The sequence below is a fragment of the Pagrus pagrus genome (genome assembly GCF_965226575.1).
Source record: "Pagrus pagrus genome assembly, chromosome: 17".
Lineage (NCBI taxonomy): Eukaryota > Metazoa > Chordata > Actinopteri > Spariformes > Sparidae > Pagrus > Pagrus pagrus.
Window position 1 is genome coordinate 2,494,861 of NC_140201.1, and position 16,789 is coordinate 2,511,649.

Here is a 16,789-nt window from a genome sequence, read left to right on the forward strand (position 1 = left end):
CTGTTTGGGTCTAAAATACCACTGCTGCAAGTCTTTAGCATGAGACTGAATGGTTCGGATCTTACCTGTGAGTCAGAGCTCCCGTCTGCAGCACCACCTGTGGCGTCACCGCTCTCCCTCCTCACCGCCCGCACCACGTAGACCAGGATCAGGGCCTGGGCTGTGACCCGGGTCAGCCAGAACACCCGCAGCACATCAGGGAACCTGATCCTCTTCCACGTGTCCTCTAACAGCAGCTGAAGACCGTAGATCCTGTACATGTGCCGTACGAGCAGGTAGACGTACCGACACGAGTAGTAAAACCATTTGAGCCTCATGGCCAGGCACACGGCCGTGTTGAGAGCCAGCGCCAGGCCCGAGAACACCGCCACCAGCTGCCTGACGTCTGCTGGCAGCTCAATCATCAGCCCCCACAGAGGGATCATGATGTCCAGGACCACCAGAGCAGCGAACACCGACTGGAGGTTGAGCAGGAAGACGTAGCCCACGCCAAAAACAAGCTGGACTGCGGCCATACCCAGCCACAGCGTCGGCCCGTTTCTGGGCAGCAGCCTGAACCCAAGTGCTGCTTTGTAGTAGGCGCTGTAAAAGTCTATGTGGGAGGTGGCGTAGTAGTTGAAGAGGACCGCCGCCATGCCGAGGAGAACGGCAAAGAAGAGGGTGTAGAACTTGAACAAGGCTTTCTGGGAGAGCAGCAGCACCACGCTGGAGATGAGGACACCTGAGACGCAACAGAGACACAGTCAGCAGAGAACAACATCCACGGTAAACTATCTCAAAAAAGATTTGGTTTCTCTCCTCTGTGACAGTAAACTGAATATCTTTGGGTTGAGGACAAAACAAGACATTTGAAGACGTCATCTTGAGTCCGACGGATATTTTGGGGAGTGAAAGATTCAGATATTGGCATTTTTGCAATGCTCTCTCTTTTTCTGCATTATTACCTCTAAAAAAAAAAGTTTTCATATTGGCTGATGTCGACAACATGCTTTACGCTGATACTGATATATCTGTGATAAGGCCAATATGACGGTCAGCCTTAGCTTTGGGAAACACTGATCAACATATTTCACCACTTTATAGACTAAACAACTTATGAGAAAAATTATTATTAAGCCCGTTATTACAAGGCTGCCAAACAGCTGGACAGTTCGAGTCATATCGTTGGATGTTTTTAAGGACATCTGGGGAGATTTCCAGCTGTTTTTATGTGGCGACCACAACAAGTATTTTAAGCCAAACCTTGATGTGTTCTGACCCTAACCAAGTGGTGTTTGTGTTTAAACCTAACCAGAGCATGAGCACAGCGTTGTGACATGAGAGAAATCGAAGCCCGACAAACGTAAAGCTGGAACATGAAGGAACAATCAGTTTTAACGTCTCTGTGGTTTTGCAGAAATGTACTTGGCGCACAAGCGAAAAACTACCTGTGAAGAAGAAGAAAAATATAAGCACACAGAACTAAATGGAAAAAATGAGCAACTGAGTCCTCCATGTGAAAGGAACGCCGTCTACAATACATGTAATAATAGTGTGGCATACAGCTACTGTGTGCGTGTGCACTTGTTCCTATCATCTATGACTGTAATGACTCGTTAGTTTCAACATATATAAGTGTCATTACGAAACATTAAATCATACAGACTGGCTGTGGAAGAGCTGAACCGGTCAGACGGCCTTGACGTTTCACAGCGTTGTTATCACTGTCACAGTGCAGTTATTAGTTATGTCAGATGTCTTCATATATGTGCATCAGTGTGTTGTCTTTGCAGTATGTGATCACCTGACTCTTTCCATACCCTTTTTATCAGAGCTGCAATGATTAGTCGATTAGTTGCATGCAAAAACGTCAATGTCTGGTTTCAGCCTCTTAAAATGTGAGGATTTTCTGTTTTTCTTTGTCGTTTATCACAGTAAATAAAGAGTCTCTGGGCTTATACATTATATATATATTATTGTTCGCACTTTTGCAACGTCTTGTTTATAGTTTGACATTTGTATGTTTGTGTGTACTGGTACAAAACAAACACTCGAGGGTTGAAGAAACCTGAGACTGTTGGCTGACCCACTTTTAAAGGCACCTTATTTGGCCCCTCGCCTCTCCAGACCCAAAGCTCTTGGCTAACACCAGGAGGACTTTCATGAGGACTGAGCCGGTCAAAGGTCCACAAACTGTACAAACGGAGAGTTATGCAACCTGGTAGTTGTTCTTCTGTGTAAAGTGTTTTCTGTTAATGACTAAATGCTCCACAGAGAGAAGCTTTAGTTGGTTGATTAATGTAGACTGGCTTAAAGGCACCGAAGGGCTCAACAAAGAAACACTGAGAAACACGTGAAATGTAAACATGTAAATGCTACAGTCTAAATGAACATTTGTCATATCGTGAAATCTAAAATACGATTTCTTCTGAAATTAAGAGAGCTTCATGAATATGAACCCGCTCCTAAAATGAAAAGAAAGTCAGCAGGGACAAAAGAAGCAGTGACAGCATGTGTTAAAGGAGCATTATGTAGTTTTGGGGAAGACATTTTAATCAGAAGACAAAAATCTTCACTGACTGATTTTGTTTTATGCCAAAACAAACTAAATAAACAAACTCTCTTTGCATTCATGACTGAATAAACAAACTGACCTTAAAGGACAACACAGTTTTATACTGTTTTACTTTGTCTATATTTGGCGGACCCTGCCACCTTTCTAGCTTCAAACAGTGTTCTGGGGACCTTACAGAGTGGTGTAGGGACATACCTGAACCTCCACAAGAAGCCTATGCGATTTTTGAATTGGATTTTTGTATATATCGCTAAAAATAATCTCTGTGACAAACACAAGTTTATGATACTAACATGTTTTGTTCATCAAGATAATCTCCACAGATGAACTCCACTTTGTGATGTTTGGGGCTTAAATTAAATCTGTAGCAGTAAAAAGCTAATGAACAGACGACATCACGGTCACATGACTTAAAAGTCACCACCACTAAGCGTCTACCTACACAATTACTATACAGGTTTTCTATAAACTGATCAATGTAGGAGTTGTAAAGTCAGCGTTAGAATAGTTTGTAACTAAAGTGGGCCTGTAAAGACGGACTAGTGAGTAGATGAGTCTCCGTGTTCGCTGTGAGGACGTTTAATGTCCCCGACAACCTCTGTAGGAACTGTGGGACATTTAATGATGTATTTTATGTCGTAGAACAACACGTGTAAATATGTTAAGATCATATTTCAGGCATTTGACTGAAAACCAATTCAAAAATTGTCTTTCAAAAAAAGACGAGGGAACCAGATGTGCAAAAATGCTGATTTCTGGGTTTCAGGACGACAAACTGCACAACTCCATCGTCCTCTGAGAACAGCTTCTTTACTCAGTTATGGAAAAGGAAATACTTCTTAGTTTATATTAGTACCTAAGTAATATTATAGTAATATTGCAAATATTAAAATTCTGAGTTTGAATTTCTTCTCCAAAACCACACAGTGCTCCTTTAATGACAGTGAAATGAAAATAATAATAATTATTACTGCAGTATTAATGTGTTCATATCCTCCATCATGACTACATTAAGTTGGTACCAGTTAAGAGCTTTCCAGCTAAGTTACGGGGATAAATAAGCACATTTTGACAGGCGGCATGACAGGCTGTCCCACCACAGAAGACTTCCGTCAGATTACAGCGGGGTCGCCGGATTTGACACGACACCTGTGATAAAGTACCTGGCGTTAGCGGCTAGCTAGCAAGATCCTAGCAACAAAACAAACACAATTACGTTAATAAACCAACTAGTTAGGCACCGTCAGAGAGAAATGTCTCGTATTGATGCTACAGCTGCTAGTTAAACCGGCTTTACTCGGTCTGACAGGTGACATAGCTGCACACTGCTGACTAACGTCACGGCTAACGCAGCGACAGTAAGCTAGCTGTCAGTTTGTTGTGTGCCGTTCACATGATCTGCAGGCTGCTGTGTACTCTTCACGATGCTCACCCATGACTCTGACCAGCACCTTCCCCATCGCACCGGCCCATCCCGAGCCAGGGTCGTAATAAGAGTTAAAAATGGCGTCGATAATAAAGATACAGGGAACTCGCAGAGCCACATCCAGCACCGCTAAGGCCTGCTGGCCTATCCGGGCTTGAGTGGACGCCATGCGGCTTCAGCGGAGGGCTCACAGTCCTGGGGAGTCCCGGTTATCCATGCAACATTAAAATAAGTTAAAGTCCTCCAGCAGCCGCCTGCTGTCTCCGGTTTCGCTTTGCCTGACGTTTATTTGATAGCCGAGGACCTGCTGCTGTCCGCCATGTCCACCCAGCTCAACCTCCTGTTGCTTCTTCTTCTTCTGTTTAGTGTCGAGCAGCGGCCATCCGGCATGTTACCGCCACCAGCTGTCCCCCGTCAGAGCTCCCCTCAGGTCCCGGCTCGTCCGTTATCGTGAAAAATACGACGATAACTCCGGGTTGGCCATTTCCTATCGCTTTGGGCAGACCGCAGAAGTTGCTCGGCTGTTAGTTCCGACGTAACGTGACGTAACTTCCAGCGTCAGAGGGTGTGGCAGCTGACGTAACACGTTTCACAGACTTGTAATGTTACATCTCGATATAATAATAAAAAAAAACCAATTAAAGTTGTTTTTTCATTCCAAATCATATATTTAACTTAATTGGAGGCTTTTCTTTTTTTTTTTTTTGACATTTTATTTTTTACCAATTAAATTATCAACATTTCATCAATAAGCCCTTTAGACTGGAAACTGTCTTTTGTCCATAATTTCCATAATTTCAAAAACAGTGGCTGCAGACGGATATAAATCACATTTGCAACATCTTTGATGACTCTGGCAATATGCTGTCTTATTAACAGTTTGTGTCTGTACAGTTTTCCGATTTACATTACAGTATATTCATATACGTAAGTGGGTGTATAAACTGTGTCGGCAACTGTGAATACAGCTCAGGACAAATGTGTGTATGTGAACACACACTTGTGCTTTACAGTGAAAACCTTGTAACTTACACTATAAAGAAAATTAGAGGTGTAACTCAAAAAAATATATGTTTTTACACCTATTTTGAATTTTACTCGAATACAAATACAAATACTTTTCCCCCCTCAACAAATACAAATACAGATACAAATATCGGCTGTTCTGCACACCCCTAATCCTGAAGCTCTGATCTATGCAAATATGTGGTATGACTCAAATGTTCCTGCTGGACACAAGATGTCTCGTACTTCACTGTCAAGTTTCCACATCACACTTGTGGATGCTGAATATTGGACCAGAAATGACTCTGAATTATTTGTGATGTCACAGATCATGGGCCAAGGCCCGCCTCTTAACATCAGATTTTCAGTGAGCTCAGAAAATATATAATTAATGTGAAATGTTAATGTGAAAACAACTTTCTGCAGCCAAACTCTCAGCCCAGTCTCCAGGATGTTATGTTAGCAGTTAACATAGTTTCTGAAAACAACAGTAACGTCCAAGGTTGAGATTTGTACCAAACTCAAATCATGGTCACATTATTAGCCACCTGTAGTGACAGGAAATGGAGGGAAGGTGGTGGCGTTACTACATCCAACATACAAACAAGTGACAGGAGTTTGAGTCAAACCACTGGATATTTTTAAAGGTCACCTGGTGTATGAAGGTGCAGAACCAGCAGGGGGCGACAGTGACGGGATGAACTTATATAAAGACTTTTAGACTTTAGACTTTTATTTATCCCACATCGGGGAAATTTACTCGTTACAGCAGCAGGTAGACAGACATCCAATATGTACAGGGGACATAAAACAATTATACTTAAAATACTAAAAAGGATATAAATAAGAGGGAGAAAATATAAATGTATAGAAAAATAAAATAAAATAAAATAAAAAAAGGTATTAACAAGGTATTATAAAGCGCCAGAAAGTCTGCGTAGGGAGGAGGTTTGGGTTTGGATGGGTTTGAAATTCACCCAGAAGACCAAAGTTTGAATCCTGTGTGAAGCTAAAAGCCGATGATGACTCTTTAAAGGAAGTAGAACATTTTCAAGCCGAACCATGACCTCTTCCTAAACCTACCCAAGTAGTTATGGTGCCTTTATTTTCAAAGTGTACCCAGAGGCTGTTATTTATTGTGAAGGAAACATTTTCTGTGGAAACAAAAAGAAGCTTTATTGTACTAAAAACACAAACCCATTTAATATGAGTAACAAGTGAAGCCTCATCTTTGGCTGAAGAAGACTGTGTTTCTTGTGAAGGATCAAAGGCAGTTCTGAGAGGAGGAAATGTTCATTCTTTCAATGTCCACATGACATGTGAGTCTGAACCTGTCCTTTAACAGCAACATATACCACGTAACTACAAATCATTTTCAGAATACACTCTTTTAACCTCGTTTAAGCACAATTACTTGATGTTGTTGATCTACTCTGGTTCTTGTTCATACTTGAAAACTGATAATCCACTTGTTATGACACCTCCACATACTGAACAAGACAGGTTAAAGGATGAGTACACCAAATAATTAAATTCCCCTTTGGAATAGTGACAGTGATATTTCACTATGCACAGGAAGTAAGGTAGTCTTTCTTTAGTATAAAGCACAATGATTTGTTTGTGTTTCTTACTTTGTTCTGGTTCTCACCAGATATTTTGGAAAAAGACCAGCTGAGCAACAACTACACCCAACTCCAGAAAACAGTTTCAGGTAAGAAAAAAGTCTCAAAACAAATAAGGAAATATCAAATATACAGGATCCAATTTTACACTAAGCTTAAAAATGTTTATATCATCTCACTCTTTATCTATCGTTGTGTTTCTCAAGACATGACAGTCAACATCAGTCAGTTACATAATGACGTAAAGCAGCTGAAGGGTGAAATTAAAGGTGAGAAAAGATGAAAAACTGAACACAACTGTAATGTCAATTTATATAATATAACTTGACTGTGCTTCAACTTTTAATTATAACCGTTTCATGCCATGTGGATATTTCAGACAGTCACAAATAAGAGTTAAAACTTAAATACTTTGACACCATCTCACTGTTTATCTATTGTTGTGTGTCTCAAAACATGACAGTCAACAACAGTCAGTTACAGGATGAGGTAAAGAAGCTGAAGGATGAAATTAAAGGTGAGAAAAATTGAAAATGAGCAACTGTAATGTGAATTTATATAATATAACTTGACTGTGCTTCAACTTTTAATTATAACTGTTTCATGTTGACATTTGTTGCTATGTGGATATTTCAGACAGTCACAAATGAGATATTAAATCCTGAGTGAAAATACAGAGTAAACAGCCTGAATAGGGAAAGTGGTGATCAAGAAAGATCTTAAACTAAATAGAGAAAACGAGAAATCTATCTTTAAAACACGTGTTTGACATTAAGGGAAGTGGTGTCCTGACGGATGGACGAGATTTGGATGCAGCTGTTACTTTAGATCCAATCAGAAGAGAACGTGGGATCAGAGCAGAACTGACTGTCAGAGCAAAGGAGCAGATCTGGTGGTCATAAACAACAAAGATGAACATGTGAGTGTGTTTGTCAATGAGTGTGTGTTAGTAAAGTGTCTCTAATTCAACCTGCTTTGACTCCGTCATTTGGACCTGGTTTCCTGTCAATACTATTTTCATATTTCAGACTGTGTGTATTTTAAAGATCGGTTTTGTCGTTTTGTTTGCAATGAAACATTTTAATAATTATTTAAATTTAACATTTGTTTACTACAATAGAAAAACTGAATAATGAACAGAGAAATGATTTTTGTCTCTTGTTAAATACCAGAAATTTGTCAGTGACCTGAACAACATGAATGGAGAGTCCTGGATTGGTCTAGAGACAGGATGGTCAACAGGAAGTAGTTATGAATGGAAGTGGGTGGACGGATCACCGCTGACAGAAATGTGAGACATTTTAAAGATTTTATTTCTTTCACATTTCCATCAAAGTAACAGCTTATCTTTAAAATAAGTGTGTTCTCAAACTGAAATATGAAAAAAGTGTCTGTTTGTGAGGAGGTGTGGAGCTGCTTCATCAACCAGCACTACAGTTATAGTTTATATCACAGTATGTGCTCCAGGATCATTTGTTTGAAAGAGAAAACGTTTTCTCAACTCTGTCAAATAAATGTGAATATTATTAATATTATCGAGTTAAAAGAGACACAATGATTGGGAAACCATCTTTGTGTTTCAGATCAGTGGATCTATAATCTCTTTCTTTTTCTGATTCATTCCTGCAAATGCTAATCACATGAATTACTGTAAACATAGAGACAAGATTACTACACATGTTAAACAAGTTATTGAAAAACTATCAATAATTATAGAAAACATTAATATTTGAGGTAAAATTCAACAACTTATTTCAAATTGAAAATAATCAGAAGTTTCTGCCCTGTTTAAAAGCTAAACATTTTCTTTGTCCTACAGCTTCTGGACATCAGGACTACGAGCTGCTACATGGTATCAGTGTGCAACATGCTGCAATCAACAAGGACAATGGACACAAAGTAGATATGATGATAATAAGTACTGGATCTGTGAGAAATAGATTCATTTCATTCTATGATGACAGAAGTGTGTAGTGTTGAGATCAGCTCTGTAAACTCACACACATTTACATGTATTGTGTGTGACATGCTAAATAACCTGGATCACACACATATTGATCCTCTGCCTTACATGCTGTGTAACCTGATTGGAAGTGATCCAACACAACTACATGTGTATTACTTACTCTGCAGCCCTGCAGGATTTTCACAATAAAAGCTTGTCTTTACTTTGCTTTAGTTGATTCATAAGTTTGTATTCAGTTCGATCTGTCTGCGTTCAATATGTGAAAATAATGCCAAGTTCTGTCTGAGTCCTCTTTGATGCACCAGCTGCTAATTTTCAGTGTGAAGCTTCTACAGGAGACTGAAACATGCTTGAAGGTTTATGTTCTGCCTCTTTAGCCTGTGTAATGTGCTTCTGTCCAATTCACATGATAATTCAATGATAAGGACATTTTCTAATCTTAACCAAGGCCCCATTTAAACTTCATTTCAACTGTCTCATGTCTGGATCAAACCTAGATGCAATTTAACATTGGTCATTCATTTTGGATCTTTGATCTGCACTCCTACACACTGTTTGCATCTGTTATCTCTCCGTGGGTCACAAGTTGTGCATGTAGCAGAGCTAACTGAAAAAACAACAGACCTGTAGCATCACATTTCCTGTGTCATATACGTATGTGTGAGTAAACTGTGTGGTCAACTGTGAATGCAGCTCAGCACAAATGTGTGTGTGTGAACACACAAACTTCATTTCCTCAAAGTCACCGTCCAGACTTAATAACAAAAAAACTGCCTCAGTTTGTAGCTTCAAATATATTTATATTGTTTATTTGAAGAGTGTCTTGATTCCAATGAGCAAACCATTAAAAGTCTAATTTTGAAATCATTTTAAGTGAAGTGTGTCTTTTCATGTGTTGAGGTGTGGTCTGTCCTGGTGTCACTTCCTGTGTTAGAGGCTGTCCAACTCAAAGACAGACAGATAAACTACACAGTGAAACCTTCAAGAACAGCTTCAGTTAAGTTTTCAGTTTGTAAAGATGTCTGCAGAAATTCTTGCTGCACCAGATCCCAGCTTCAATGTGAGATTCACCACAAGAGAGAACAGAGGAGAGGGAGAGGAGATGGAGGTGGAGATCTTAGAGGACGAAGAGCATCACGCTGATCTTGGGTCACAACAAGCCAGTAAGTCTTAAATGATGACTATTGGACAAAGGGAAGTTAGTTCAAATGTTTATGTGGCTATATTTAAATTAAATACTGAGTGAAAATGATCAATTCATCCATCAGTTCACCATCAGTCACCGCTGACTACGGGTCATTATCAGCTGTCTTGGTGCTCTAATCTGGTGTAACGTCAGTCATTATTCTTATAGAGGGAATGACAATGAGCAGCAGATACTCCACAGTTTAAAGTGGCCACTTCAAACTTCACACCAACATGATGAAAATGTTGTCTATGTATTTTTCCTCTGTAGGACCAAACACTGAAAAGAATCGTGCAGCTGTCAGAAGGTGTTTCAGAGCTCCTGCAGTGACTCTGGGAGTGATGTATCTTCTCATATTGGCTGGAATCTACATACGCTGTGAGCAATTCAGTTTTTAACCCACACTGTCACATCTTGATGATTTAGTAATGTCATGTTTTAGGCTCCTCTCAGTGAGATAACACAACAGGTGCGTGTTCGTCTTTATCATCATCGTATCACTTTCTTCCTGCGATCAGAGTTTTGTCCAAGAGACATTTTAGGAAGAACACTGAAGCTAGTCAGCACAGGTTGTTTCTTGTTTCACTCTGTTTAGAAGAGGAAGTTAACATTATTCATGAAGACAAAGACATAATCCTACACAATCCATACACTGTTAGGTGAGCATTTCTCTGAGGATGTATAGAAGGTTACATGTACTGAGGTAATATTGTACTTTCGACTGTAGTCTCTGAGCTTTAGATACTATTTATTCTTTTACATTACAACTTTTGATTCACGTTGCTGGTATGTCTCATGGTTTTCAAACGACTATTAACATCATTATCAGCCCTGACTTAACAGTTCATGTTTCTGCAAAACCACAGATCAGTTAAAACTGGACGTTTCTTTGTGTTGCAACTTCACGATTGTTTAGGTTTAATTTTCTATTTCTCTGATAAAAGTTTATAACTGAGGCACAAAAAACACTTGGTCATGGTTTGGAAAATATCATGGTTCGGCTTCAAACTGGTTTTGGTCTCCACAAAAACTACTGGAAATGTCTGCAGCTCTCCTTAAGAAACACCTGGTTTTGTCTTCATGAGAACAGAAATGTCTTCAGACGTCCTTAAAAATATCCAGTGTTGAGACTCAAACTGCAGTCGTCAGTTTGGCTGCAACAGCTGTTCTAAGAACAAGTAGAAAAACACAGTTTTGACTGAAGGGGATTTTAAATATTAGTCTGGAGCTATTATGATTCTTCAGCTGTCTGAGTCATTAAAATCAAATGTCCCGCCTGATCTAACATATGATTGGTTGCCTGAACAAGAGAGATGTTTCTGTGTGTGTGCTCGCAGTGGCCACAGAGAAAAGGGGAAGTGCTCTGAAAATAGACGATAGGAGCAGCGCCTTTTCTCTACGCTCGCTCCTCATTAGAAACAGTTAAAAAAGAGGCTGGCGCTCAGAGAAAAACGTTGCGAGGTCACGGCCCTTACTTAGAAGTGCAAAATGTAAAAGTACAAAAAGGGGAGAGAGAGAGAGAGAGAGAGAGCGCATTTGTGTGTGTTTGTGTGTGTGTGTTTGTGTGTATTTGTGGGTTGGTGTGTGTGTGTGTGTGTGTGTGTGTGTGTGAAGCATTCAACCAATGTGTGAAAGTGTAAGCAGATCTATCAAAAAGCCTGAAACCTTGTGTCTTCAAACTCTATTGTTCAAACAAAGAAACAACAGAATTATTTTGTGTGTATTCATAGTTTATCTGAATGTTTTCATAAATCTAAAGATGAGACAGTTCTGTCGTCTAGCTGTTATAAAATCCACCATGTTTCATAAAGAGTCAAGTGAATTAAAGGGTGTGTATGTGTGATTCTTTGCTTGTTGTTACTTCCTGAATGTTTTCGACTGCCACCAGACGGACGTTGGACCAAGAAACACTGCCAGCAGCATCAGTACAGTTACTACGTTGTTGTACTTATCTACCATAGTTAGTGCTGCATATTATACACGTACAGCAGCATAATAGCCGATCAGCACAGTGCAGTAAAAGTAAGTGAAGTGCAGCTACTCTTTAACAGTTTCAGTCCTCTCAAGATGTCCACAGATATTTATGCCAAACCGGATTTATCCAAGAAGGTCAGATACACCAGAAAGGAGGAGGGAGACAGAGAGGAGTGGCAGGAAAATGAGGTGGAAATCTACGAGAGTGTAGACGATATTGGAATAAATCATTTTCAGTCACATGACGGAGGTAAGTGAGAAACTATGACAAATCAATATTATTTTAAAAATAATGCTTGTCTTCTTTGATGGTGGATGTGCCCTTTAAATCGTGTAAACTCTCAGTTTAGATCGTTACACTTTCCAGAAAGTTTGTTTCCTTTAAGACACAACATTTATCTAATATTCAGGGCCTTTTGGCATCACATCTATTGGTTGTATTAACATTTAACAATCAGACATCATTTCTCAGATCTGAGGAAGTAACATCTCCAGTAAAGACAGCTTTACAACAGGGTAGTAACAGAAATAACACGACAGGAAGAAGCAAAGTGCTGCATGACAAGATCTGTTGAATGTTATTATTAGTACAGAGTCGAGGGTGAGAGAGGCTGAAGAGGTGATGCACAGCTGTAACACAGCTTTCTGTTGAAGCTCAGTTGTGCAATTCAATGATTCATTATAACTCAACATTTAAGATGAGCTCATATTTTGGTTCATACAACAGTGTTTAAGTAATATCTTTTAAATCTGTCTAATGTTAAGACTTTTAAAACAACTTGTTCACAGTTGTGCACAGATGTCACCACAGATCAAAGCAGTGAATCCACAGAGTAAAATATCTTTGTAGCAGAGGGGAATGAAACACTCTCTGTGTGTTTTGTCACTTCAGGACAGCACAATGAGGAACAACATCCAGTCGTCCAAAGAAAGCTGTTCATTGCTGCTGTTTTCTGTCTTGGAGTGCTGTGCTTTCTGATGCTGACTGTAATCATCCTCCTATCAAAATACTGTAAGATAAAATACATCCCATGATGAATGCATTAAGAAAAACTGGTACAATTCCTGCATGTCTATGAACCACATTGATTATATAAGTTATTTGTCACTGTGATCACTCCTCCTGTCTGTACCGCCTGCAAAGAAATTCAGTCGTAACACAATTCCAATATATGGAAAAGTCTTTTGTTCTGTGTAAAAATGCAGAAATAGAAAAAGTTTTATATCTGAAATCCCTTACAAATTGAATCTACACCTTCTTCCTCATCAAAATATCCTGAATCTATGATCTATGCAAATATGTGGTATGACTCAAATGTTCCTGCTGGACACAAGATGTCTCGTACTTCACTGTCAAGTTTCCACATCACACTTGTGGATGCTGAATATTGGACAAGAAATGGCTTCAAATGATATGTGATGTCACAGATCATGGTCCAAGGCCCGCCTCTTAACATCAGATTTTCAGTGAGCTGAGAAAATGTACAATTAATGTGAAATGTTAATGTGAAAACAACTTTCTGCAGCCAAACTCTCAGCCCAGTCTCCAGGATGTTATGTTAGCAGTTAACATAGTTTCTGAAAACCACAGTAACGTCCAAGGTTGACATTTGTACCAGACGTGTAACATCACGTTCACATTATTAGCCACCTGTAGTGGCAGAAAATGGAGGGAAGGTGGTGGCGTTACAACATCCAACAACGCTGACAACAAGCGACAGGAGTTTGAGTCAAAGCACTGGATATTTTTAAAGGTCACCTGGTGTATGAAGGTGCAGAACCAGCAGGGGGCGATAGTGACGGGATGAACATATATAAAGTGCCAGAAAGTCTGCGTAGGGAGGAGGTTGGGGTTTGGATGGGTTTGAAATTCACCCAGAAGACCAAAGTTTGAATCCTGTGTGAAGCTAAAAGCCAAGGATGACTCTTTAAAGGAAGTAGAACATTCTCAATCCGAACCATGACCTCTTCCTAAACCTACCCAAGTAGTTATGGTGCCATTATTTTCAAAGTGTACCCAGAGGTTGTTTATTTATTATGGAGGAAACATTTTCTGTGGAAACAAAAAGAAGGTTTATTGTACTAAAAACACAAACCCATTTAATTTGAGTAACAAGTGAAGCTTCATCTTTGGCTGAAGAAGACTGTGTTTCTTGTGAAGGATCAAAGGCAGTTCTGAGAGGAGGAAATGTTCATTCTTTCAATGTCCACATGACATGTGAGTCTGAACCTGTCCTTTAACAGCAACATATACCACATAACTAGAAATCATTTTCAGAATACACTCTTTTAACCTCGTTTAAGCACAATTACTTGATGTTGTTGATCTACTCTGGTTCTTGTTCATACCTGAAAACTGATAATCCACTTGTTATGACACCTCCACATACTGAACAAGACAGGTTAAAGGACAAGTACACCAAATAACTAAATTCCCCTTTGGAATAGTGACAGTGATATTTCATTATGCACAGGAAGTAAGGTAGTTGGTCTTTAGTATAAAGCACAATGATTTGTTTGTGTCTCTTACTTTGTTCTGGTTCTCACCTGATATTTTGTTCACTCTGGAAAAAGACCAGCTGAGCAACAACTACACCCAACTCCAGGAAACAGTTTCAGGTAAGAAAAAGTCTCAAAACAAATAAGGAAATACCAAATATACAGGATCCAATTTTACACTAAGCTTAAAAATGTTTGTATTATCTCACTGTTTATCTATTTTTGTGTTTCTCAAAACATGACAGTCAACAACAGTCAGTTACAGGATGAAGTAAAGAAGCTGAAGGACGAAATTAAAGGGGAAACATTGAATTTACATGATATAACTTGACTGTGCTTCAACTTTTAATAATAACTGTTTCATGTTGACATTTTTTGCTATGTGGATATTTCAGACAGTCACAAATGAGATATTAAATCCTGAGTGAAAATACAGAGTAAACAGTCTGAATGGGGAAAGTGGTGATCAAGAAAGATCTTAAACTAAATAGAGAAAACAAGAAGTCAATTTGACACAGAATGACATGAAATCTATCTTTAAAACACGTGTTTGACATTAAGGGAAGTGGTGTCCTGAGGGATGGACGAGATTTGGATGCAGCTGTTACTTTAGATCCAATCAGAAGAGAACGTGGTATCAGAGCAGAACTGACTGTCAGAGCGAAGGAGCAGATCTGGTGGTCATAAACAACAAAGATGAACATGTGAGTGTGTTTGTCAATGAGTGTGTGTTAGTAAAGTGTCTCTAATTCAACCTGCTTTGACTCTGTCATTTGGACCTGTTTTCCTGTCAATACTATTTTCATATTTCAGACTGTGTGTATTTTAAAGCTTGGTTTTGTTGTTTTGTTTGCAAAGAAAGATTTTAATAATTATTTATATTAAACAACATTTCTTTACTAGAATAGAAAAACTGAATGATGAACAGAGAAATGATTTTTGTCTCTCAAATACCAGAAATTTGTCAGTGACCTGAACAACATGAATGAAGAGTCCTGGATTGGTCTAAAGACAGCGTCAACAGGAACATACTATTATGAATGGAAGTGGGTGGACGGATCACCGCTGACAGAAATGTGAGACATTTTAAAGATTTTATTTCTTTCACATTTCCATCAAAGTAACCGCTTATCTTTAAAATAAGTGTGTTCTCAAACTGAAATATGAAAAAAGTGTCTGTTAGTGAGGAGGTGTGGAGCTGCTTCATCAACCAGCACTACAGTTATAGTTTATATTACAGTATGTGCTCCAGGATCATTTGTTTGAAAGAGAAAACGTCTTCTCAACTCTGTCAAATAAATGTGAATATTATTAATATTATCGAGTTAAAAGAGACACAATGATTGGGAAACCATCTTTGTGTTTCAAATCAGTGGATCTATAATCTCTTTCTTTTTCTGATTCATTCCTGCAAATGCTAATCACATGAATTACTGTAAACAGAGACAAGATTACGACACATGTTAAATGAGTTATTGTAAAACTATCAATAATTAAAGAAAACATAAATATTTTAGGTAAAATTCAACAACTTATTTCAAATTGAAAATAATCAGAAGTTTCTGCCCTGTTTAAAAGCTAAACATTTTATTTGTGCTACAGGTTTTGGGCATCAGGACTACGAGCTGCTACATGGGACCAGCGTGCTACATGCTGCAATCAACAAGGACAATGGATGCAAAGTAAATATGATGATAATAAGTCCTGGATCTGTGAGAAATAGATTCATTTCATTCTATGATGACAGAAGTGTGTAGTGTTGAGATCAGCTCTGTAAACTCAGACACATTTACATGTATTGTGTGTCACATGCTAAATAACCTGGATCACACACACATTGTTCCTCTGCCTTACATGCTGTATAACCTGATTGGAAGTGATCCAACACAACTATATGTGTATTACTTACTCTGTACCTCTGCAGGATTATCACAATAAAAGCTTGTCTTTACTTTGCTTTAGTTGATTCATAAGTTTGTATTCAGTTCGATCTGTCTGCGTTCAATATGTGAAAATAATGCCAAGTTTTGTCTGAGTCCTCTTTGATACACCAGCTGCTAATTTTCAGTGTGAAGCTTCTACAGGAGACTGAAACATGCTTGAAGGTTTATGTTCTGCCTCTTTAGCCTGTGTACTGTGCTTCTGTCCAATTCACATGATAATTCAATGATAAGGACATTTTCTAATGTTAACCAAGGCCCCATTTAAACTTCATTTCATCTGTCTCATATCTGGATCAAACCTGGATGCAATTTAACATTTGTCATTCATTTTGGATCTTTGATCTGCACTCCTACACACTGTTTGCATCTGTTATCTCTCCGTGGGTCACAAGTTGTGCATGTAGCAGAGCTAACTGAAAAAACAACAGACCTGTAGCATCACATTTCCTGTGTCATATTCATATGTGTGAGTAAACTGTGTGGTCAACTGTTACTGCAGCTCAGGACAAATGTGTGTATGTGAACACACACTTGTGCTTTACAGTGAAAACCTTGTATTTCCTCAAAGTCACTGTCAAGAAATGAACACAAAAACAGCTTCAGTTTGTAGCTTC

At 38.9% G+C, this 16,789-nt stretch overlaps 1 protein-coding gene and 1 long non-coding RNA gene across 3 annotated transcripts in view; one reads left to right on the forward strand and one right to left on the reverse strand.

The window, feature by feature from the left end:
* Positions 1-16,789, reverse strand: part of rnf139 (ring finger protein 139) — a 51,049-nt gene that overhangs the window by 4,255 nt on the left and 30,005 nt on the right. Inside the window, exons 1-2 of one of the 2 annotated variants that reach the window (XM_084379266.1) lie at positions 3,987-4,507; positions 66-721 (exon numbers count right to left, since the gene is read on the reverse strand). In XM_084379266.1, coding sequence (XP_084235392.1) covers positions 66-721; positions 3,987-4,149 — 819 coding nt within the window. In that variant the 5' untranslated portion in view covers positions 4,150-4,507. Of the gene's footprint in view, positions 1-65; positions 722-3,986; positions 4,508-16,789 lie in introns of those variants that run through there. The other variant, XM_084379267.1, reaches the window with a different exon arrangement.
* On the forward strand, positions 13,819-16,617 carry LOC311272726. The gene is made up of 3 exons (XR_014624594.1): positions 13,819-14,936; positions 15,190-15,308; positions 15,835-16,617. It is a non-coding gene; the product is annotated as an uncharacterized lncRNA (long non-coding RNA).